At 40.8% G+C, this 26113-nt stretch overlaps 1 protein-coding gene and 1 long non-coding RNA gene across 3 annotated transcripts in view; both read left to right on the top strand.

Annotated features, from left to right (window-relative positions):
• The window catches only part of LOC146513139 (ras-related protein Rab-26-like), a 132037-nt gene that overhangs the window by 48374 nt on the left and 57550 nt on the right, over positions 1–26113 (top strand). For both annotated transcript variants that reach the window (XM_085171585.1, XM_085171584.1), the window contains exons 3-4: positions 2462–2503; positions 7124–7190. In XM_085171585.1, the coding sequence (XP_085027711.1) occupies positions 2462–2503; positions 7124–7190 (109 nt within the window). The remainder of the gene's footprint in view (positions 1–2461; positions 2504–7123; positions 7191–26113) is intronic.
• On the top strand, positions 7197–22232 carry LOC146513141 (uncharacterized). The gene is made up of 3 exons (XR_014875890.1): positions 7197–11528; positions 12312–15211; positions 19885–22232. It is a non-coding gene; the product is annotated as an uncharacterized LOC146513141 (long non-coding RNA).

Genomic DNA, 26113 nt, shown 5'->3' with positions numbered 1-26113 from the left:
TGGACAAAGACTTATAAAACATGTATAGGTTCACCTCTTCGTGTTTTAAAACTTTAATAGAAAAATTATCTGTGCAATGATAAACATGAACAGCTGTGGTTAAGAACTGTATATCATGTACTATATCTTTACATTGTGTATCCTTTTTTTTTTTATATAATACTGCATTGTTTTCCTTCTGTTGACTGTTTAATGTTGAGTTTTTGGAAACTGAGCTTGAGGGGCTCTGACTATGAAAGTAAAGACACTTATTTATCATTCATAACTCAGCAAAACCCTAATTCACACACTAATCTATCATCTATATTAATCTAAATTGAAATTTAATACAATTGATCGTACCATATTTCGTAAGACTTTAATCTAAATAGATATATGGTTATTTTTAAAAATGCAGGTTTCACCATGGACTCACAGCTGGAGACTACTACATATTTTTTTATACAATCATTGAACATATTTTTGTAGAAGGTCTGTAGAAATTTTATCTGTTTACAGCTACTGGTATTCAGCTTCCAGCTGGTTCTTTAAGTGTTAGTAAGCCTGCTTTCTGCAGTAAATTGGCATCTTTCTGTGGGTAACCATGACTTGACCTGCAACTTACAACAGTTTCTGAGAAGGTGCTATTTTTATTATGAAATGTGATAAGGTACAGATGAATCAATCAAAAATAAATATGCAAAATACGAAAGCTTAATGTTGTTGCACTTTTGCAGGGACACATTTGCTCTAAGAATAGTCACCTTTGTACACTGAAATATAGAATGACTAAGAAGAGACAGAGAAGAGTTTGTGAAAGACCTCACACAACAATGCTTTTTCAAGAAATGTACAACTGCACTGTTTTGTAGATTGTTTTTAAAGCTCCAGACGTTGCTTCTTTGAGTGTTTCAGCAGTGTACATTAAGCTGTCGCAAGAGCCAAAATAATTCTCAAGCAGACAGTTAGAATCCCAGAGTTCGGCATTGAGCCAAAAATAGGTCGTTTGCAAAGATTTGAAACTTCTTGTTCAGACATATTGATTGTCTTACATCAGTCCATAAGTGCCAGACCTAAGGAATATAAAATTAGAACGGAGGCTTTGGTTTTAGATTGGATGTATTTAGAAATCTGGAGTATCTGAAGCATCTTCGTCATATTTTCATTTGAGCAAAACTGCCACTTATTTCCTGGTGCATATTAGTAGTGTTATTTAAAGACGAACTTTAGTAGGCAGGATATGTTTCTACAGGCATGTCTGGTTTCCAATATTGACCTTGAGCAAGCCAATAAACATCATTAATTCAACCCATTTTTGCTCCTGAGTTTATTTCCCTTGTGACAACTCTACGAACTAGAAAGAACTCAAAGTTTTTATACCCATCATCTTTCCTTTCAGAAAGCACTTGTTTTTCTTGGATTTTTGTTTTTGCCACAAAGCAACTGATACTGCTTATCCAGCTGCAGAACTCTTGGTGGTTTCACCCCACAGAGAGCACAAAGCATGCCACAGAATACCAAATGATTTGGGCTCATCAACAAAGGAATAGTTTATGGAGTCCCTGTACCCTCAGCGTTTGGGTGTAGGGCAAGCAACTGCCGAGACTATAGCGAAGGAGAACAACATCAAAGCTCATGTGTTGCGGCGACATCCCATCAAGTACAAAGTGGATGGTGATGTGTCAAAGATCATATTTGCACTGGGGTGGCAAGACATTCTAAAAATGCAGAGCAAAACAGGTTTTTAAGGGCTTTGAACCAAGTGGAAATTGGCTTCCCTGATGTAATTTTTTTTTACCTGTATCTGCTTGAAAGAGTGGAAACGGTTGCTGAGATTCCTGTTGTGTCCCAACCAAAGAGGTGTGTGCATTGCCAGTATTATCGCACTCCCTGCATTGATGGAAAAGTTCCCTGTTTACACTAAAAGAACTGCAGAACATGCAGGAGTGGCTGCCATCACTGACCATTAACACTTTCTGCATAACGTGACATGGCAGAAGTACTGAGACGCCTTTGTATTTGTGTTTGCGCATGTGCTTTGACAGTAGTCATGCGGGTAAATGATGCAACTCCCTGAAACAAAAGGCTTCATCATAACAAAAGGTGTACACGCATAGAGCTATAGATAGTACAGTGTGCTGGCAATATCACAGTGATAAAAGAGAGCCTTACAGCAGAGGCCAAGCCCTTATTACAACAACGGTGGTCACAGTAAGCCGACTGTAATACATCAGCCTTTGCATGCATAGCTTGTCTTACTTTCTAAGCTCTTCTTCTGGGAATCAAACAAATTCCTTCAGCAGTACCTGAAAGCATCATTTAGTCTCACTCTGATGCCTCTGTATTCTGTTTTTTTATGCGCTTGTAGCAAAAGTTCTTATCACTGTTTGACTTTTTTCCCCTTTGTCTTGTTACCTGGCTTTCTGGCTTTCTGTCTACAGCTGTGTTTTAGCATTTATCATTTTTCTCTTTTGTCTTTCAGAATAAAGTTATGACCATTGATGCTGTGAAGGTCAAACTGCAGGTAAGAACCCAAATCCACAATATCTCTCTTTAAAACGAATAAATCTTCTTTTTCTTCCCCCATTCCTGTCCAAACGTACGTGTGGGTTATTTTTTTAATAATAAATCTCCAGCAACTATTATCCATGGTGTAAAATACGTCTCCCATACATCTTCATTTCCTGCTATGGGAGGGGCAAAAAGTGCAAATGATGACTTAATGGGGCCTTAGTTAATCTCTATCAGTCAATTAGCCTGCCGCTCTGCCTGACTGAAGACACATGAGGGAATTGCAGACTTTCCATCAGATTATCAAGCCTGGAAGTTATCAACAAAAGACACAGACAGGCAGAGAGAGACCAATGACTCTTGGCCGTTCCAAAACCGCATTAGCTACTGTCTGATGGTTTTTTGCACCTCAATTACACAATGCTAACGCTCTCTCCCTCTCTCTCTTTATCTTTCTCATCTTTAATCCATCCATGTTCATCCATCTGTCTGTGTGTCAGATGGCATATTTCAGGTGATACTTCATGAATTAGTTTAATGAAACTTGACGTATCTTTAGACTAATTACATTATAGCATAAGTGGAAATGTGACTGCTGAGTTTAAGCTGCACTATTACCAAAATGTTTATGGCAGTAAAAAAAAAAATCAAGTAATTCAGTCAAATCTTTAAAACTTTTCAAAAATCCTGTAATATTGTTTTATGGTTGAGTCACACACAGGTAAAAACGGGATGATAGCCTTCATGAAACTAAGAAAAGTTGCTGGTTATCCATTAACTGCTCTGAATGTTTTTGCATTGGTAGCTTGGTAGTTGCACCAACTGGTCGCCCACAGGTTTAACGTGTAAGACCACAAACCTTGGGAAAAGTGTTTTTGATTGTAAGATGATTGCACAGGTTGCCTAACTGGGACTGACTGCAATCGCTCTCAGACAGACTTACAAAGATTTGCAACTAATGTTTGATTTATAAATGCGGACAGATTGCCATCATGTTGCAATTAGTCTGAGTCAGTCTGTGCTGATAAGCAACAACTGTACAACTTTCAAGCTCATTTAATATTAACATTGGGTCTTGTAGGTACAAGAACTCAATAATTATCCTTACACGTGTATAGCAGAAAGCAGTAAAAAAAATCCACTTCTGATTCGCTGTAGACTACTTTCATTATAACGCACTCACCTATGATAAAACATCCTTATCTGCACTAGGATGTTTTATCATAGGTGTCATTTTAGCATATTTGGTTCTACTTTGGCTCATGTTCTTGATTTGACATGTCTCCGATGATGACGGGATCACCTGTAGAGACATATCTAAAATGTTTGATCTATTTTAGTTGGTTTTTCTCATTAGTTAAAATTGACTGAATGGAGTAAATGGAATTAAAGAAGTATAAAAGTGAGAGCAAAACCAATTAATCACATGCTGGAGATTCATTCAAGAAAGTGCAAGCTGTTTTGGTGAGTGATAACACAAGTTACAACAGCAGGTACCAGAAAAGGAGAAATATGGGATAACATTAAAGAGTGAAGGCCGTTAATGATTTCTTCAGTACAAGGGAAGAATGGTAATGTTCAGAGGAGTTAAATTTGATAAACAGCATCCTCTATAAAACTTGAGTCAGTGGACTGTGACTATGTGACGTTCAGTAGAAACCTGAATATACAGTGCATCTGCATCTTTACTTGTTCCACATTCTATTGTGTTACAGCTTTATTCCAAAATAGATTACATTCATTTTAAATTCTTACAAATGTATTAAAAATAAAAAACAAAAATGTGTATATAAGATTCTGTTTCCACTGATCATGTGTCGGATGTCTCTTCAACTCAAAAAGACTTGAGTCTGTAATTATAGAGTATTGAGCATCATTTTAATTAAATATGCAAGAAGTTCAACCAAACGTTTTTCACTTCGTCATTAGGAGGTGTGTGTAGAATTTTTGTAGTGCAAAATGAATTTAATACATTAACAAAAGGCTGGAGCTGGAGCTTAGAAAGGACTGGATTTCCTGTGAAACTTTGATTAGGCTACTCTAAAACCTTCATTTTATTTGTCTGAGCCATTTAGACTTGCTGGTGTGTTTTGGGTAATTGTTCTGCTGCATAACCCAAATGTGTTTGAGCTTAAGGACACAAATGAATGGCCAGACATTCTCATGGAAGATATTCTGCAAACTTTCCAAAACTTTTGTCTCATCAGTTCACAGAATATTTTCACATCTTGGGAATCATGACGATTTTTTTTGTCAAATGCGAGAAGAGAATTTGTTCTTTTTGGTCATTTGTAATTGTGTCCTTCTCTTCCACATCTCTTCCACAGACGCTATTTTTTCCTAGTCTGTTTTTTATTGTTTTACGGGCGTGATTGGGAGGAACGGCCTCCTTGATCTGAACCTGAGCAGTGTTTTGTTATTGGACTTCTGTGCAAATCACAATTTGGCCATAACAAACACCTTGTTCGAACATAAGAGTGTCCATAAGTGCACGTGGCACCAGGACGCTCTAGGCCGCAGGTCGATGATCGATTTTGTAATCGTATCACCAGACCTGCGACCATATGTTCTGGACACTCGGGTAAAGAGAGGGGCTGAGCTGTCAACTGATCACCACCTGGTAGTGAGTTGGATCAGGTGGCGGGGGAGGACGCTGGACAGACCTGGTGCACCTAAATGCGTAGTGAGGGTGTGCTGGGAACACCTATCGGAGGCCCCAGTCCGTGAGATCTTCAACGCGCACCTCCGGCAGAGTTTCAACAGCATTCCGAGGGAGACGGGGGACATTGAGTCTGAAAGGACCATGTTCAGCATCTCCATTGCCGAAGCTGCTGCATTGAGCTGCAGCCGCAAGGCGGTTGGTGCCTGTCGTGGTGGTAATCCCCGAACCAAATGGTGGACATCAGAGGTGAAGGGAGCCACCAGGCTGAAGAGGGAGTCCTATTGGGCTTGGTTAGCCTGTGGGACTTCGGAGGCAGCTGACAGGTACCAACAGGCCAAGCGGAATGCGGCTCGGCAGTGGCTGAAGCAAAAACCTGGGTGTGGGAGTAGTTCGGAGAGGCCATGGAAAAAGACTTTCGGACTGCCCCGAAGAGATTCTGGCAAACGGTCAGGCGTCTCAGGAGGGGAAAGCGGTGCTCTACCTGCACTGTGTATAGTGCTGGCGGAGCGCTGCTGACTTCAACTGAGAAAATTGTCGGGTGGTGGAAGGAATACTTCGAGGACCTCCTTAATCCCACTGACACGTCTTCCAAGGAGGACGCAGAGTCTGGGGATGAGGGTGATGACCCGACCTCTGGGGCGAGTTCACTGAGGCAGTTAAACAACTCCTTGGTGGCAGAGCCCCTGGTGTTGATGGGGTCAGCCCTGAGTTCCTGAAGGCTCTGGATGTTGTAGTGCTGTCCTGGTTGACACGCCTCTGCAATGTTGCGTGGAGATCAGGGGCAGTATCCCTGGACTGGCAGACTGGGGTGGTGGTCCCCATCTTTAAGAAGGGGGACCGGAGGGTGTGTTCCAACTACAGGGGGATCACACTCCTCAGCCTCCCTGGGAAAGTCTATGCCAGGGTGCTGGAAAGGAGAGTTCGTACGCTAGTTGAACCTCAGATACAGGAGGAACAATGCGGTTTTCGTCCTGGTCGCGGAACATTGGACCAGCTCTTCATCCTCTCAAGGATACTTGAGGGTGCATGGGAGTTTGTCCAACCAGTCTACATGTGTTTTGTGGACTTGGAGAAGGCATTCGACCGTGTCCCTCGGGTATCCTGTGGGAAGTGCTACATGAGAATGGGGTGTCTGGCCCATTGCTACGGGCCATTTGATCCCTATACAACCATTGCAAGAGCTTGGTTCGCATTGCTGGCAATAAGTCGGACTCGTTCCTGGTGGGTGATGGGCTCTGCCAGGGCTGCCCTTTCTCACCGATTCTGTTCATAATTTTAATGGACAGGATTTCTAGGCGCAGCCAAGTGGCTGAGGGCTTTCACTTTGGTGACCTCAGAATCTCATCTCTGCTTTTCACGGATGATGTGGTTCTGTTGGCTTCATCGGGTGAGGGACTCCAGCTCGCACTGGAACGGTTCGCAGCCGAGTGTGAAGCAGCAGGAATGAGGATCAGCACCTCCAAATCTGAGGCCGTGGTTCTCAGCCGGAAAAGGGTGGAGTGTCCACTCTGGGTCGGGGATGAGTTCCTGCTTCAAGTGGAGGAGTTCAAGTATCTCGGGGTCTTGTTCGCGAGTGATGGGAGAAGGGAGCCGGAGATCGACAGACGGATTGGTGCTGCGGCCGCAGTGATGCGGACACTGCACTGGTCCGTCGTGGTGAAGAGAGAACTGAGTGTAAAAGCGAAGCTCTCAATTTACCGGTCAAACCGCTCCCTACCCTATATATATATATATATATATATATGTATGTATATATATATGTATATATGCTTGTAATCACTTAATTAGCCTTTTGGCTTTGTGTTCTACAAATTCCAACCTCCACACTCAATGCAGAATTTGTCTTAACATAAAGATGCTGTTTTAGATTTAGTTGCTAAACTGCTAAGCTATTAATCTATCTATTTAGTTGTTCACTATGCCAACCAATGTTCTGTTCATCCTGCTCTTCCTTCCTCCCTTCTCTCTCAGATATGGGACACTGCTGGTCAGGAGCGTTTTCGGAGTGTCACTCACGCTTACTATCGTGATGCTCACGGTAGGATTCCTCCATTTGTGTTTGTGAGAACCTCTTTGGTTGTGACTGACATGCCTTCTCTCCACTCTCTATTTTCTCCTGACACAGCCAGACTGTTCTGACAGACATTTCATTGCCTTTGTTTTCTTCAAATGTGTGACTGACACCAGCAGGCACGCTGCTCCCTGTTGTTCCCTCATACCTGTTGGGATTGCAAAAACATGCATGTTGCTTTGATAGACTGTGGTGTGTGTAGGCGTGCATGCGTGTGTGTGTGTGGGTATGTGCATTTCCACCTGTATTTCTCACGTTGCCGGGACATGAACTTCCTTACTTCTTGGTACAAAAAGCAAGCCATTTTAACACAATTAATACACTTTGCCACAGAGTCTTGCTTCTGTAAGTATTGGCTGAGTATTAGTAAGTGATGGAATCACCATACTCTGCGTTTGTGCATGTGTGTGTGTGTGGGCACAAGCATTTGCCAGAGGCTCAATGCTGCGTGCAGGTTCTCTTAAGCGAGAGGCTAACCACTGGGTGGGAAAATGAGCCTGCCTCTCACACAGTGGGGAATCGGGGGGGGGGGGGGGGGGGGGATTGGGGAGCTCTGAGCTATTCCCACATGTGCTTGTGAGGGTGTATGTGTGTGTAGTAGTTATATCTCGAACAGCCCCGCTGAGTACTGATAACAGTTTGCCTCAGGCCAACCTAAATGAGCAGGTGTAGTCGAACACACACACACACTTGCTGGCATTATCTGAAACGCGAAATCTGCTCAGCAGCATATAAAATAGCATCATGATGGGACGTGGCTGAAAACCTGATTGTGTCCGTTATGTATGGGTGTGCGCTTGGCTTTGACGAGGTTTGCATGTGTTATACATAAGTACGTGTGTGTGTGTATGATGGCCAGTTGCCTAGCATCATTCTGATCTGTCAGTGCAACAGTTTAGCCTCACTGATCTTTAACAAGGCACCAAGGGAACCTCAAACCGGCTCCTCTGAGTTGTCCGTCTGTTGCTGACTTTTAAATAAAGCTCATTTGCTCTGACAGACAGGACCAGGGGAGGGAATCCAGCCCAAATGCAGCCGTCACGAAAGCTGTCTACTACTGTGAACTAATGGACAGTTTTTCATGACTCAGACTTTGAAATGTAGAGATCCCACAGTCAGGGGTCTCGTTTATATTTCTGAGCACTGCCAGGTAAAAGTGAGGAAGTCCAAAGTGTGGAAATAGTAAACAGATTTAAGTCAGTAGTTTAAAATCTACAATTTTAATTACAGTTAAAGTCTCCCAGTCCTGTCAAGGAAGATAAAGTTTCACTGCTTATACTTCTTTATTATTTTCTTTTATCTCTACATGATTAGCTGAGTGCATATGCTCTCTGTCAAACTCATTACTGGTTACTGATTCGATGTCTTTGGAGCTCTTCACTATAGCCCGTGCTCTTTGTCACTGATCTGCTCCACCGCCATCTGCTGTATTGTGCACATAAGGTTCTATGCTGAAAAGTGTCTACATGAAAATGTCACGGCTTGCCAGATCAGACAACAGACTTCACACTGCTGGTTGTGTCGCTACACAACACACAATGAGTCATAACTCATCTCCACTCCTGCTTGTATTTGTTGGTGACTGACACATAACCAACCTTGGGATACTTTACAAGGCATACTTCGTATAATAAGATAACAATGAAAACTTGACTGCAAAGATGGAAACCAGTCGTACAAAGCAAGCAGTTGCACTTTATATTTGTATTTAATAGTGCTGTCAATAAATTAAAAACAAAACAAAACGAATTAATCTCACAGTTGTCTGTAATTAATCGCAATTAATCGCGATTACTTGATCCTGATTACTTGATTTTAACTGCATGCGCTAACTGCGTTAACTGCATTAAAGGTTTTAATTGCAATGCGGTTTAATTTGCGTTAACTCGTTTTTGGCTTAATTTAAGTAATAACTCACAGTGGGAGAAGTCGCCCTTTTGCTAATGACTTTGCCTAAATGCTATTTGGACTCAGTGTTTGTGAGGACCTTTAGAGGAAGCAGCGAAAAGTTTTGTACATTTTTTTGGGAGACAGTTTAAAGTTTTTTAGTTTTTAAATGTGACCAATGACTTGCCCAAGACAGCTCATTAGTTGTTGGAGGTGAATGAAGCATGTCTCAGAGTACTACTATGCCCTCCAGACAACTATTGATGTTTGTCTTGTTTAATTCTGGCCCCACTCTAACTTTTTATTGTGTCCATGAACAGAGAGCAAAGAAATTCAGACAATCAGTACAAATGAGCTGGTGGTTGGAGTGAGCCCAGTGCAATCTGCCAGGCCCATCTGGTGTAGAGGGTGACGTGAAGGTCCAGCTGGGTCCAGAAACCAGCCGCAGACTCTTTTTTTCGCCCCCTTCTCCCCCAGTGGAACTGACAGTTTGTCATTTACGCAGCATGGAGCGAAACCACAGGGTACTAAAAAAGAAAAAAAAAGAAAAGCAGACTTTGTGGTTGAGACAAGAAACAAGAGGAGGAAGGCAAGGAAAGGGAGGTATTGAGACATAAAATACTACCAGGGTGGTGTGGGGGGACTGATGCAAGCATGCATGATGCTTGGAAAGACAAATTAATTTCTCAAATCAAGAATGGAAACCAAGATGTCTAGAGGAGCAAAGCGGTCAGAACCATTTAACATTGCAAACAACCAGCTTTCATCACAAAAGGCGGCTGACAAAAATCAATTGACGTCAAAGCGGAAAGCAGTGTGAATAAAAGACTATAATGAAACACTGTAGCACTTTCCTCAGAAGATTTCCTGCATGGAAAAACGCCTCATCGCATCTGAACACAGGCGCAAAATAAATTAATACAGTAGAATAAAAGAAGAGTGGAGCTCACGATTTTGAAGTGACTGGTTTCATTTTAGCCACTTAGCATGATGTTACTGAATACAACTGCCATCTTTAGCGAACACAACTAAAACACAACACCATCACTACCTTTAACTGGGTGTACTCAGTCACTTTGTAACAAAATGTCACGTCAGCAAATGGGAGACCTTTCAGTCCGAAATGAAACTCTTCCAAAGTCTTTCCCATTTTTATATCTCACATTTAGAAGTAACAATGAACTCAGTGAAACAGAATAATTGAGTTAATAGATTTAGAGGAACAGGTAATGGCTGCATTAGAGATGATGCCTCCAATGGGTGCTTTATGATTGAAAGGGTTGTTCAGGCGGTATTGTTCTGAATGGGGTGCTTTGGCTGCTTCATTTCCTTATAATGGCCTTCATTGCTTTTGCTACCCATGGTGTAAGGAAGCAGAGTTATGGCACATCTCAGTGAAATGCTCCACTCCGTCATTAATGCTGCTATTTAAATAGGTTTCTGTCTAAAATGCAATAATCTTTTCAATCTTTCAGTGTCATCCAAGGTCTTAAATCCAATGTCACAAGTCTTGAAAATGATTAAATCATTACCATTAACATTACTATTGTCCTCTAAGTTGCATAAACGTCAGTCTTGTGTGTTTTTGAAGACAATGTGAATAGATTTTTGTGTTAACAGAGGTATAAAACAAAACCAACATGCATCGTATTTGACATAAAAAAGATAACACTATGGAAGTAAAAGATGGTGTTAACTTTGGGGTCCATTGATGTTACTACTTATAATACGAAGAAGTGGAGGTACAACCAGTTTTTTTTAAACTGAAAAAGTAAGGCATTCAAAGTCAGTTGCACTTTGTAGAAGTTTGAGTACACTTAATAACCCAAGTATTTAAGTTGGACAGGAAGTCAACAAACATAAAACAACTGAAACCAGTGACCAGCAAAGACCTGCTATCACTCAGTGTTGCTGTGTGGAACATCACCCAGCACACTGAACAAAATCATTCAAAAAGCTCATAGGCATTTCACTTATATTGAAAAAGAGAAAATCAATGCTAGAACATTCTAAGTGGCACAAAGCCTTATGGGCCACTGTCAGCCCTCATCATTACAGTTACTCAAATTGTTTTATTAAAGTCTCTGTTGACTGAGCTCAATCAATAAGTAAATTGCTTTTATTATATTTATCAACTCAATGTGCATATCACATGTGCCAGTTTTGTTTTGTTTTTCCCCCCGATATGACTGTAAATACTAATGTTTGGGAACTCAAATTCCCCTCTCCCTTTTCTATATATTTTCAACAGTTTAACAGATTCTTCTCAAATTCTGATGCCCCAAAAGGCTGTTGGTGTTTCTAGCAGAGGTCTTCTTTGAGATGAACTAATTGTTCTTTAAAGGGATGCTGTGATAATTAATTGAATGGAGTCATAAAAGTGACAGGCAAATCGCTGTTTAATGCATAAGTGTCTCAGTTAATTCAATCAATCAATCAATCAATCTTTATTTATAAAGCACTTTTCATACAAAAAAAAAAAATGTAGCACAAAGTGCTTTACATGGTTAAAAGCAGCCCCCCCCCCCCCCCCCCCCCCCACACACACACACGCGCACACTTAAAAAGTAAAATTGGACTGGGTACGCATGAGCCATGTGAGGAAACACTATCCTGGGGAGCCGTCTGCACCGGAAGCCGGTCACAGACCGCAGCCTCCAGGCTGGGCACACAGCAGGAGGGAGGCAAAGAAGCCCCCCAGCTAGGCTGAGAGGACCCCCAGAGCCCCAGCTGCCACGGTCAATCACAGCCCCGGTGCAGAGAGCGCCCTCAGAGGAAACACTAGAGATATGACACAATAGGATATATACTGGATAAAAAGATAAAATAAATAAGAACGGGATACAATATAAATATAAATATAAATAGAGTAAGAAGATTAAAAAATGAATAAGAATAAAATCAATAAATATTAGGTAAAACCTAAATTAACAATAGAATAACAGGATAGAATAAGCATAAAATAAATAAACGTTAAGTAAAAGCCAAATTAAAAAGGTGGGTCTTGAGCCTGTTCTTAAAAACATGTACGTTCTCTGCGGCCCTGAGCTCCTCCGGCAGGCTGTTCCACAGACGAGGTCCATACCACTGAAAAGCTGCCTCTCCGTGAGTTTGTGTCCTGACTTTAGGGACAATCAAAAGGCCAGTACCAGAGGACCTCAAGGTCCACGAGGGTTCATATGGTATCATATGGTATGGTAGTTCAATTGGTCTATTTTAGAGGGTTTTGAGACTTAATTCCCAAGTGGGATGCAAAAAGGAGAGGCGTGATGTGCACATACTGCAGGAGGTGCAAAAAACAATGTCTGGCTTGCTTGTCAACATCATGACTGGTACTCATGGAGTAAGCTCCTAATATCCACTAGGTCGTTGGCAAGACATTTTGTGTTCGGGGTTTAATATTCACCCCTTTTAAAGTAAATTTTCTCTATTTATGACCCACGAAATGAAAATATTTGAACAGAAAAAATGTAACGTCAAAATGTATTTGCCTTTGAAATGTAATATCTTTTGTTTTTTTTGAAAATCAGCCTTTTTTTTTTAGCATGTGGCTATAACACAACCCAATCCTAAGCGTAGATGGGTCACTAGATCACAGCAGCAAATCTACAGCAGAATGACTGAGAAGAAAAGAATGAAGGTGCTGCAATTAGAGACCTGAATCCCAGTAGTTCAATTCCTTGAACTGTTAGTCTGCTAGCTTAATGATTCTGCTTATCAGTACCACTTCACTAGCACTACAATCAGCTGATTTCAGTTCATGTGCCGGAGGAGGTAAATAGTGGTGCAGTCTGCAGCTTGGCTATGGACATTTTTATAGCACAAAAGTGTGATGGTAGAGTACAAACTCCATCCAGGATAGAAACAACTGCATTATACTGCTAACACAACTTTGGCTCTTTGCAAGCACCTGCACAGATAGCATGCTAGCGCTAGCCAAGAAGCCAGAGTGATGTTAGCTAAGTGAATGCTGACTACAACCCAGTAGGCAGATTCTGAACTTCAACCAATAACAAATGACTGAGCAGTTAGGCCGCAATCTGCATTTCTGCCTGTCCATGTTTCTAAAGTAGAATCACTGTGGGGATAGCTTTAAAGTCTCTTTGTGCTGGTTTTTATATCTGTGCTGTGCTTTATGTTCATACCTAAATACTAAGAGAAAAATCATATGTGTGTCCTCATTAGCATAGGGCAGAGCATTTGGCTCTTCAGCTGCTAAATAGCTGCATGTGGCTCCTGAGTTACTGGTTAGAATCAGGGTTAACCGTAACCCTATTTAATTCTGTTGAATATGAATACAATAATTATTAGTCTGTTCTCTCACAATTACATCAGCTCGTCTGTCTTTTTCTCTTTTTGCTTGAAGGAAGTAAAATGACTCTTGATGTTAAAGGTTGCCGACGTCAGAGTTAGGGATTTGTGTTGGTGTGTGGGATTGTAGCCTCAGATTTATATTTTTAAATGGTAATTATGAGACAATGTGTTTCAGATTATTTTATGGAGACATGTGAAAGTAATGCAACAAGTAGTATAATTGATTACTTTCTCCTAGGAGTAATTAGTGACATAATGCATTACTGTTAAGAAAAGTCTTCTGTGTAGTATGTGCAATAAATTACTTTTTTGCATGAATGCAATGCCATTGGTATGCTGTTTAGCGATGGTGGTGACTCCCCAAGCAGAGCCAATGAGAATCGATTAGGAATCTAATTGATGGTGGAATCGGAATTGCTAAATTTGTACCAGTTCCAATCTGGAGCTGCAATGGTCTAGTCAAAGTCCAGGCGTCGATGTGATATGAGTTTGTGACAATTGGGGTGGTATCCTAAGAGCGAATGTGTGCAAACCAATTTTGTAAAGAAGAGTTGGCCAGTATTCTTTCCTGGTGATGAATAAAAAACATTAGTTACTGCTGCTAAATGTGGTTCTAACATTAGAATCACGGAGAACCTAGTTTTTTTATGCAGACCTGTGAAAACTTTCTTCTTCACACTAACAGGTACCTGTTTCCAACTCATTAGCTAGTTTCTCAAAAGGTGCTACTTTACTGCTTTGCGGAAAGCATTAATAAGAAGAATAACAATAGATAATGTTTGGCTGTTTGTTTCACCTGCCTCTTCATCAGAATGTCATCAACTTTGCTACAAGCATCTGCAAGATAATATTAGTGACAAAGAACAGCTGTAGAACCTACAGAGGCTACATCTATTTCAGATTAAATCAGTCTCATTACTCAATAATGTTGCTGCTCTGCTCGGCATCATCTGGTCTTGCCCGCATCATTTTTTTATTCCTTCTATTCCATCTTACTGGGCCACTATTCTTGTCACTAATGAGCAACCGTAGACCTCAGTCTGCTGCAGCAGCTTGTGGGGGCGACACATAAGCCAACTAAGATCGGAAGGAGGGACAGAAGCAGGGAGAACGCTGATCAAGACAACATCTGTGGCAATGAGGAGAAAGGTAGAAAAGAAAAGATGGAGTGAGAAAGATGGGCAGGAACAAAGAAAGGGGATGAAAAGGGTTTGCATGAAAAAGCAGGAAAGTGTGATTGGAAGCAAAACATTAATGACATTGCTCTGTTCTGGGAAAGCAGAAAGCTGTGCAATTCATCATCAAAATCTATGTATTTCTTTCTCATATGCGCATATCTTATATCTACTTGTGTATTTTATTTTATATGCAAGGTCACCATAAAATTTATTTTTTTGGCTTTTTTTTTGGGGGGGGGGGGTTCTAGAGAGTTATGATGAAGCTCAAAATCTGCTTGTACTCTCCACTGAATTCATTATTGAGCTAGTGTCATTACTTCTTACTCTACCTGCTTATATTTTTACAGTCTCCTGAAAAGACAGGTGTCAGCTATTTGTGGGTGCATCCTAGAGAGGAATCATTAATCGCTCTTCATGGTGATAGAGCCACTTCTTTTTATAATGGATGCCATAGAATGAGGACTATTCTGTGCTTAGGCAGGCAAAGAGGTAGAGATGGTAAGTGGTGCTATAGCTGTCGGAGGAATAGTGAAAGTCATGGAAGGAGGGGACTGTGTAGCAATGTCACATTCTCCCTTTCATTTTGACATACAGTAACATCAATGGCAGGTGTTCTTGGAACACCAACTTGGTGTTCGCTCGCTCGCTCTGTGGTATAGTATCGCTTCCTGTTCCTGCTCAAACACAGTGGTGTTTCTGAGTAGCTTATTTGCTTAGCAGTTTAATTAACAACTTTTAAATACATTCTTTTTTCACAGTATAATCTTCACGTGCTTCATCCGAAGCACACTTTCTGTGTACTCACTACCTAATTTATAGTATTCACTCACTGTCTCTGTACTGTTTCGCTAGCTTAGCTCGTAGCCGACCCGTTAGCACCATGGCTACTTCACCTGTCCCTTCTGCACTTTCTTGCTCATTGTGTCAGATGTTTAGTTACTCCTCGGCCTCCTTTAGCAGTAATGATATCTGTAACAAATGTAGCATATTTGCAGCTCTGGAGGCCAGGATTACTGAATTGGAGACTCGGCTTTGCACCCTGCTCTCACCCTTAGCTAGCCAGGCCCCTGTAGCTGGTGCAGCCGAAGATAGCGTAGGCCCCGCTAGCTGTTCCCCGGCAGACCCCAAGCAGCTGGGGAAAGGCTGGGTAACGGTGAGAAGGAAGCGTAGTCCTAAACAGAAGCCCCAGGTACACCACCAACCCGTTCATGTGTCTAACCGTTTTTTCCCCACTCGGTGACACACCCGCCGGGGGTCAAACTCTGGTAATTGGTGACTCTGTTCTCAGACATGTGAAGCTAGAGACACCGGCAACCATAGTCAATTGTCTTCCAGGGGCCAGAGCAGGCGACATTGAAGGAAATTTAAAACTGCTGGCTAAGGGTAAACGTAAATTCAATAAAATCATAATTCACGTCGGCAGTAATGACTCCCGGTTACGCCAATCGGAGGTCACTAAAATCAATATTGAATCGGTGTGTAACTTTGCCAAAACAATGTCGGACTCTGTAGTTTTCTCTGGTCCCCTCCCCAATCAGACCAGGAGTGACATGTTTAGCCGCATGTTCTCCTTAAATTGCTGGCTGTCTGAGTGGTGTCCCAGAAACGATGTGGGCTTCATAGATAATTGGCAAACCTTCTGGAGGAAACCTGGTCTTGTTAGGAGAGATGGCATCCATCCCACTTTGGATGGAGCAGCTCTCATTTCTAGAAATATCGACAAATTTATTAAACCCCTCAAAACATGACTATCCAGAGTTGGGACCAGGAAGCAGAGTTGCAGTCTTACACGCCTCTCTGCAGCTTCTCTCCTCCTGCTACCCCCCCAAAAACCCATCTCCATAGAGACTGTGTCTGCTTCCAAAAAGACAAAAAACAAACTAAAAACCAGCAACAAACAACTTAAACAATCACAAAGAAAGAACAATACAGTATCCACATCTGAACCAAAGAGTAAAACAGTGAAATGTGGATTATTAAATATTAGGTCTCTCTCCTCCAAGTCTCTGTTAGTACATGACTTAATAATTGATCAACAAATTGATTTACTCTGCCTTACAGAAACCTGGTTGCAGCAGGATGATTATGTTAGTTTAAATGAATCAACACCCCCGAGTCATTCTAACTACCAGAAATCTCGAAGCACAGGTCGAGGGGGTGGTGTGGCAGCAATTTTTCACACCAGTCTATTAATTAATGAAAGACCAAGACAGACTTTTAATTCATTTGAAAGCCTGATGCTTAGCATTGTCCACCCCAGCTGTGAAACTCAGAAACCAGTCTTACTTGTTATCATCTATCGTCCACCTGGGCCTTACACAGAGTTTCTGTCTGATTTCTCAGACTTTATATCTAATTTAGTTCTGAGCTCAGATAAAATAATTATTGTGGGTGATTTTAACATCCATGTAGATGCTAAAAATGACAGCCTCAACATGGCATTTAATCTGTTGTTAGACTCAATTGGTTTCTCTCAAAATGTAAAAGAACCCACCCACAACTTTAATCACACTCTAGATCTTGTTTTAACATATGGCATAGAAACTGAACATTTAACAGTGTTTCCTGAAAACCCTCTCCTGTCTGATCATTTCTTGATAACATTTACATTTACAATAATTGATTACGCAGCAGTGGAGAGTGGACTTTATCAAAGTAGATGTCTTTCTGAAAGCGCTGTAACTAAGTTTAAGAATATAATCCAGCCACTGTTATCATCGTCAATGCCCTGTACCAACACAGAGCAGAGCAGCTATCTGAACGCTACCCCAACAGAGGTCGATTATCTTGTTAATAATTTCACCTCCTCACTACGTACGACTCTGGATACTGTAGCTCCAGTGAAAACTAAGGTCTCTAATCAGAAGTACCTGACCCCGTGGTATAATTCTCAAACACGTACCCTAAAGCAGATGACTCGTAATCTGGAGAGGAAATGGCGTGTCACAAATTTAGAGGATCATCATTTAGCCTGGAGAAATAGTTTGTTGCTTTATAAGAAAGCCCTCCGCAAAGCCAGAACAGCTTACTACTCATCACTGATTGAAGAAAATAAGAACAACCCCAGGTTTCTCTTCAGCACTGTAGCCAGGCTGACAAAAAGTCAGAGCTCTGTTGAGCCATCCATCCCTTTAACGTTAACTAGTGATGACTTCATGAACTTCTTCACAAATAAAATTTTTTATCATTAGAGAAAAAATTACCAATAATCATCCCACAGATGTAATATTATCTACAGCTACTCTTAGTTCCATTGATGTTAAGTTAGACTCTTTTTTTCCAATCGATCTTTCTGAGTTAACTTCAATAATTACTTCCTCCAAACCATCAACGTGTCTTTTAGACCCCATTCCTACAAAACTGCTCAAAGAAGTCCTGCCATTGATTATTTCTTCGATCTTATATATGATCAACCTATCTCTAATAATCGGCTATGTACCACAGGCCTTCAAGGTGGCTGCAGTTAAACCTTTACTCAAAAAGCCATCTCTAGACCCAGCAGTCTTAGCTAATTATAGGCCAATCTCCAACCTTCCTTTCATATCAAAAATCCTTGAAAGAGTAGTTGTCAAACAGCTAACAGATCATCTGCAGAGGAATGGTTTATTTGAAGAGTTTCAGTCAGGTTTCAGAGCTCATCACAGCACAGAAACAGCTTTAGTGAAGGTTACAAATGATCTTCTTATGGCCTCTGACAGTGGACTCATCTCTGTGCTTTTCCTTCTTGACCTTAGTGCAGCATTCGATACTGTTGACCATAATATTCTATTAGAGCGATTAGAACATGCTGTAGGTATTACAGGTATTGCACTGCAGTGGTTTGTATCATATCTATCTAATAGACTCCAATTTGTGCATGTAAATGGAGAGTCCTCTTCACACACTGAGGTTAATTATGGAGTTCCACAGGGTTCGGTGCTAGGACCAATTCTGTTTACATTATACATGCTTCCCCTAGGCAGCATCATTAGAAGACATAGCATACATTTTCACTGCTATGCAGATGACACCCAGCTCTATCTGTCCATGAAGCCAGATAACACACACCAATTAGTTAAACTGCAGGAATGTCTTAAAGACATAAAGACTTGGATGGCCACTAACTTTCTGCTTCTTAACTCAGATAAAACTGAGGTCATTGTACTCGGCGCTGAAAAGCTTAGAAATATGGTATCTAACCAGATTCTTACTCTGGATGGCATTACCTTGGCCTCCAGTAACACTGTGAGGAACCTTGGAGTCATTTTTGACCAGGATATGTCCTTCAACGCACATATTAAACAAATATGTAAGACTGCGTTCTTCCATTTGCGCAACATCTCTAAAATTAGAAATATCCTGTCTCAGAGTGACGCTGAAAAACTAGTTCATGCATTTATTACTTCCAGGCTAGACTACTGCAATTCATTATTATCAGGATGTCCAAAAAACTCACTGAAAAGCCTTCAGTTAATCCAAAATGCTGCAGCAAGAGTACTGACAGGGACTAGAAGGAGAGAGCATATTTCTCCTGTTTTGGCTTCCCTTCATTGGCTTCCTGTTAAATCCAGAATTGAATTCAAAATCCTGCTCCTCACATACAAGGTCTTAAATAATCAGGCCCCATCTTATCTTAATGACCTTGTAGTACCATATCACCCTATTAGAGCACTTCGCTCCCGCTCTGCAGGCCTACTTGTTGTTCCTAGAGTATTTAAAAGTAGAATGGGAGGGAGAGCCTTCAGTTTTCAGGCCCCTCTTCTGTGGAACCAGCTTCCAGTTTGGATTCAGGAGACAGACACTATCTCTACTTTTAAGATTAGGCTTAAAACCTTCCTTTTTGCTAAAGCATATAGTTAGGGCTGGACCAGGTGACCCTGAATCCTCCCTTAGTTATGCTGCAATAGATGTAGGCTGCCGGGGGATTCCCATGATGCATTGAGTTTTCCTTTCCAGTCACCTTTCTCACTCACTATGTATTAACAGACCTCTCTGTATTGAATCGTATCTGTTATTAATCTCTGTCTCTCTTCCACAGCATGTCTTTATCCTGTCTTCCTTCTCTCACCCCAACCGGTCGCAGCAGATGGCCGCCCCTCCCTGAGCCTGGTTCTGCTGGAGGTTTCTTCCTGTTAAAAGGGAGTTTTTCCTTCCCACTGTCGCCAAAGTGCTTGCTCATAGGGGGTCATATGATTGTTGGGCTTTTCTCTGTATCTATGAAGCGCCTTGAGGCGACATTTGTTGTGATTTGGCGCTATATAAATAAAATTGAATTGAATTGAATTGAATTGAATCAATGGCAGGACAAAAACTTGCCTGAAGGGATGAAATGAAAATATTTCTCATCAGTGACACATGTCATATAGACAGAAAGGCTTTTTATTAGCAGGGGTCCTTTGCATGGTGTAGAGGTTCCGTTTGATTCTGAAGGCAGAAATGGATTGTGACTCTACTTTGTAAGCTCATTAAAATGTTATAGCACATAAATTAGTGCAATTTGTAAGGTCACCTTTGAAACTTTTCTTTTAAGACCTGATTTGAGTTGTAATTCTCATGCCTGTATATACTGTATGTTTACCAGATCCACAGATTTGTACACTAAATATAAAAACAAACATGCTTCAGTATGTAGTCTTCCAAGATGGCAACCAGAACTACATTCCACACTTTTTGATTTTTTTGAGTATTGTTCAGGTACTCATATACATTAAATGTAGGGATACTTATTAGTAGAAGTGGGCAATATAGCCTCAAAAAATCTTTGCCTGCGATAACGATATTTTGGACAAATAATCAATAGTATTGATGCAGATGGCCGCCCCTCTCTGAGCCTGGTTCTAGAAAGGTTTCTTCCTGTTAAAAGGGAGTCTATCATTCCCTCTGTTGCTAAGGGCTTGGTCATAGGGAATGTTTTTATTGTTGGGGTTTCGTCTCTATTATTATAGAGTCTTAACCATAAACTATAAACCACCTTGAGACAACTGTTGTTGTGATTTGGCACTATATAAACACAATTAAACTGACACAGCATACTATTCAGTGACACAGCACAACTTAAAAGCCAAGGCAGTTTTTTCCCTGCAAAAAGCTAAGCAATAGCTTAAAAATATTTAACAACAGCTAAAGTAACTGTAAAACTGTCACTGCCCAGACAGTCTTTTACTCCAAACAGCAAGCCAAGACAGATCGATCCCAGATAGTAGACTGACACAGTGTCGACAGTGTCCGGGCAATCAGGTATCCCAGAATGCATTTCTAACTGTGGTAATGACAGAGAAAGGTGCCCTGAACTATGAGTAGAGTTTTGAAATAATACTGTTTCTGTGTCACCAAATGCACAATATTTTAGGGAAGAATGCTGACTGGTTGTCGCCATTCATGATACCCGCTGAGAACATCCTCACCACAGAACACTGAGCGTGGGCCGCTTGAAGCAAATCATTCACAGGTTTTTTTTTTCCTAATCAGACATGTTAAACTTAACAGTTTAAATAAATAAATTAAAACCAACAATAAACAATAGAAGTATTTTAATACAGCAAGGAAAGTGAGCGCTTTTTCACTGGGTACATAAACATATGGACCAGCATTTTAATGCTATTTGTAGATATTATTGATTCAACTGTACTCTAAACACCAGCTGTCTGTTATACGTTTTAGAAGTCTACTATAAAAAAAGAAGCTGTGTATGAATTCCTAATGTTTTTGAAAGCAGACAGTCTGATGATTAATCAGTTACCTTTAATTTAATATACAGGTGTAGAGTTCTTTACCACCACCTTCCACATCAGTCTAGTGTTTTTGACCTTTCAGAATAATTTCACATTAATGGGCCTTTTACTGGATAACTGAGCGTATAGGCACAGCAGATAATTTGGTGTACTATGTGTTTTTTTTATTGCAAATATAAACCATAAAAGTAAAAAGGCAGTAAAGCACATAGTGAAGCCAATTTAATGTCATTTGTTGTGGTGCTGTGTTATCCTGTTCTCAGAAGTATGGACAGGAACTGAAATAATCAGTTAAATATGTCCATTTCAGTCTTTGGGGTTTCTTCAGGAAGGGCATCTTGTGCACAAATCTAACGAATCAAAACATGGAGTAACCTGCTCTTGTGAACCCTCGTGAATAAGGGAATAGCTCGTTAGTTATTCATAACTTAACTTTCATTATGGTTGCATATTTACTTGCGTTATGTTTTGCTCAATACCTCACAAAATGTATTTGATGATTTTGTACACTGGGCTAATTTACACAGTGCATTTATACATTTAAACTTTTGATATAGTCACTTGATTTAAAAGTTAATGTGGCAAATGACATAATGCAATATTGATGCTGCAAACATCACAGTATGAAGTGCTCAAAAATGACTACCGTACTTTTTAGACCATAAGGCGCTTGCTTCCTTTCTTTCTTGCTTCCTCCAGTTCCGTACCATTGATTCATTAATGCTGAATTCTCTAGCAGCTGCTCTATTCCCGTGTTGTTGCAGTATATTAATGACTAACCTCGTATTGTGGATGGATTATCTCAGTTGTTCTCCTGACTGAAGTTTGGTCAGTTTACAGCATCCTGCCATGCAATTGCATTTGTCCCTAACCATCAGGAACCCTCACGTTAACTTTTATCGAGTGGAAAAACGTTATCATTCATCCTCCAGCTTCACTGCGTTTATGTTATGCTAACATAGCTGTGTCGCTAGCGATCACGTAGCACATCATTATATACCAGCTAGCCCAACTTCAGTAACCGTACAAACGTCACAGTTTTCTGTCTTCATTTATGTTGGAAGTAATAGCCGAGCTGTACATTTGAATTTTTCCACAAATCTCTCAGTCAGAACATGCTATATCATGTTTAAGTGGAAACTAGCGAGCTAACTTCCTCCTAATTTCCGTTAAATTTAATAAATTCTGTTCATGGATGCTTGGATGTTAAACCTAATTGTTATAACTGGTAAAGCATCAGCGCTGATCATTTTTATTAATGATGAAAGAGTTTAGACAGTTTTTAACTGTCAGTGATCCCGCACTGTTCGTTTGACTTTGGGACTGGAAGCTGACGGAGTTTTGGACCAGTGTTGCCAACTCCACAGTAAGGAAAATCGCTATTGGCTGTCATAAAAGTCGCTAGAAGTCGCTAAATGATGTCATCGCCTAATTTGCATAATTGGTCATGCTAATGTAATTGTAACCTACGCTGTTGGAGAAAGAAATAACATCGTGGAAGAGAGATAAAGTCAGTAAAAAACGTCTTAAATCCATTTATAATTTATATCTTTTAGCAATTATTGTGTTTTTTAATGTCACAATTCCAACCCTGCTCCTTTATCCGGGCTTGGACTGGCAAAAGTGACCCGAAATAGGCACTCTGGTGGAGTTACTTTGTGCGTGTGTGTGTGTGTGTGTGTGTGTGTGTTTATAAGTATTTTAAAATCTTGTGGTCCACAAAACAACATAACAGTAAAAGAACTGACTGCGTTACAGTCAGTGCGGGAGCAGCGGCTTCGTTCATGCGCGATTCATTTGCAGTTTGGACGCATAGGTTTGAACGTCTCCTGCCCTGATAGCAGCTGGGGGAGGACTATCCTCCGCCTGTGAGCGCTTTGGCACGGGCGAGGTGCCCATGGCAGCACCGCTGCTTATTGAGAGTAAGAGCAATACGCGTTTTCACGTCAAAGAGTCATAAATAAGGCTCCAATAACACCAGAAGAAGTCGCCAGATTTGTCACTAGTCGCTTTTTAGAAAAAAAAAGTCGCTAAGGGGGTCTGAAAATTCGCTAAATATAGCGACAAAGTCGTTAAGTTGGCAACACTGTTTTGGACCCAGATTACTCCGCGAGGCTCCTGACTATGGTAGCCGTAATGCTGTGACAATCCATCAAACGGTGCGGCTTTGTAGCTTACCAAAGTCGTACTAACGCATTTTTGGACAGATTTTTGAGCGCCGTGTACTACATAAAATCAGTTCGAAGTCAGTAAGCACAACCAGAATTCATACATAAGGTGCACCGGATTGTAAGGCGCACTGTCAATTTATGAGAAAATTAAAGGATTTTAAGTGTGCCTTATAATGCGGAAAATATGGTATGTTTAAAATTGGCTAAATTATTGTGGTGGTTACTATAGGTGCATAAAAGCTACAAATGGGTCATTTTAGCACATTCGTATGTAGTTGCTTGACAGCCTGATGACATCATACGCTTTCAAGGGCCAAGAATGGGCAAGTTTGGTTACGCCTGATCATACCGAAGATGTTAGTGGAAAAAACACACAAAAAAAGGCAGTGTCATAATAAAATGATATGTATTATAGCTTAGCTAAAAAAAATTAAAAAAAAAGTCACATGCACATGTTAATTTTCCTTTATTATAATCTCATTGTTTAACTGTAAAAAAAATACCAAAGTTTAATTAAATAATCATGATTATGAAATGTTACAGTTTCAGGTAAAGTAAGATATTTAGGTGTATTTTGCAAATTTAACATTCAGCAGTCATGATGCTCAACAGCACATTCCTGACCTGCTCCTATTTGCATTTATATGGATACGATCTGTATATTCAAAGGAAGGAGAGCAGGCAAGGTCAGCGAGTGATTATTGGCTCAGATTATCATCTGAGAGATGATGGATGGCAGTACTCTTTATGGATCACTTCACTCTCCATCTCTTGCTCAAACTTTCATGCACGCACTTGGATTGTCAAGCTGGTAGTGGCTCACAAAGTCACTCATGTTGTGTGTAATACTGATAATTGTTTGTGCTGGGGTCACATGCAAAGATGAAAGGTGTGTTGGTGGATTGGCTGTCTGAAACTGATATGATATGAGTGAGAATTCTTGTTTTCACTGAGCTGTGGAATGAGTGATGCCACGGTGTGTTGCCTGCATATAAAACACACTTTTACCTTCAGCTTTCTGCTCTCAGCTTTCTGCCCAAACAAATGTCACAGCAATTAAGGGGAAGTCTCAAACTCCCTCATTTGTGACAAAAGGTCTTTTTCTGCTTTCAGTACAAAGTCTGAACATGAGGGCTTTTTTTCACATTTTAGTGCCACACATCAGAGAGCTCAAAAGACGTTTCATGTACTTTAACTACTGGACACACACATAGACTGGTGAGAGGTTATAAATGACAGTCGCTAATGTATTTTTCTAAACCATGAAAAACATGCACATTTACACCATTACAAGAAAAAGTAGTTGAAATGGAGATGGAGAAATAAATGTATGCTACACATTTAAACAGGGGAAGAGCAATTTTACGTCTTCTTTCAGAGCAAAGCGATGTGGACACTTCTCACCCAGCATTGACAGCTGAGGTAAACAGTCAACAGTGGACTTCGACACACAGGGAAAAACTGCTGTCCAGACAGTAGCAGAAACAGCAAAGCAATTATGAGGTACATTTAATGGTTTTGATCTTCCTTGACTGACTTAAATATTTTGTCTTACAGCAGCCAACATAGCTATGATCATGCTCTTGAACTGGGAGGGGTAAGAAAGCAGAACTCAGTTGACTGTAATCTTTTGTCATGTAGTGGCCAATATTTTACACACTAACTTTAAAACTAATTATTTTCTCAAAGAGAAACAAGCAACGCTTTACCCTAATCTATCCCACCCCACAACATCTTCTTACTTGTACCAGTAGTTGTACGTTAGCAATCCTGACTTGCAGCTATTTAGGGAATAGTGTAATCCACCGCTTATGCATTGTCAGACCTAAAGACAGCCGACTGAGGGGCTGCCTGAGGGCACTGAGGCTATTCACAATCATTTTTCTGACTGATTATATTTGCATATTCTGTCACACATGTGCAAATTGTACTTGCGTTTTTGACCCTGTGCAAACCTCAGTACACTTAAGCATTTGAATCTGTGACTGACTCTGTGATTGCAGATGAATCTGAGTACCCACATAGAGACTGAGGCACACTTTCAAACGTTTTGCACACATTAATATGCCATAATCATACACCAACACCTAAAACCAGCGGTATTTCTCTTTTTTTCTTTGCAGAGTTCATTCTTCTGCCTATTATTTTGCAACCTGTGATAAACTAAACCTAAACTCTGCTTCTCAGCTTCTGTGAGAAAGCTCTCCAACTTCATCTGTCTTGCTTTTGGCAAGATGTAATTGGATTAGGGAGGGTGAAGGAAAGCAACTCCCTGTGGTTTACTCTCGTCTTCTTCTAGTATCATATAAACAACAGGAGCAACGGGAGAGGAAATTAACTTGTGGTGGCAGATCATCTCTCGCTCCCTCGCTCTGTCCTTCCTATCTTCTTTCTCCATGCTTCCCTCTCCCCCTCACTGTGCTTTTTCAGTTTGGCTGGAGCTGACGGTGATTACAACTCATTAAACACCCTTCACGCACTTGTCTGGCTGGAATGAACAAACAAAGGATTTAATCCAAAATAGGCAAAAATGCAGCCTCGACTCTGGAGTGCCGGGATCGGGGGATGAGTAAGGAGAGTAAACAGGAGACATACTTTAGGGTGTGCATGGAATAAAGTGGCAGAATGAG

The sequence above is a fragment of the Neolamprologus multifasciatus genome, chromosome 8 (assembly GCF_963576455.1).
Source record: "Neolamprologus multifasciatus chromosome 8, fNeoMul1.2, whole genome shotgun sequence".
Lineage (NCBI taxonomy): Eukaryota > Metazoa > Chordata > Actinopteri > Cichliformes > Cichlidae > Neolamprologus > Neolamprologus multifasciatus.
The sequence above is the reverse complement of the archived record's forward strand: the minus strand, read 5'-3'. Positions and strand labels throughout refer to the sequence as shown.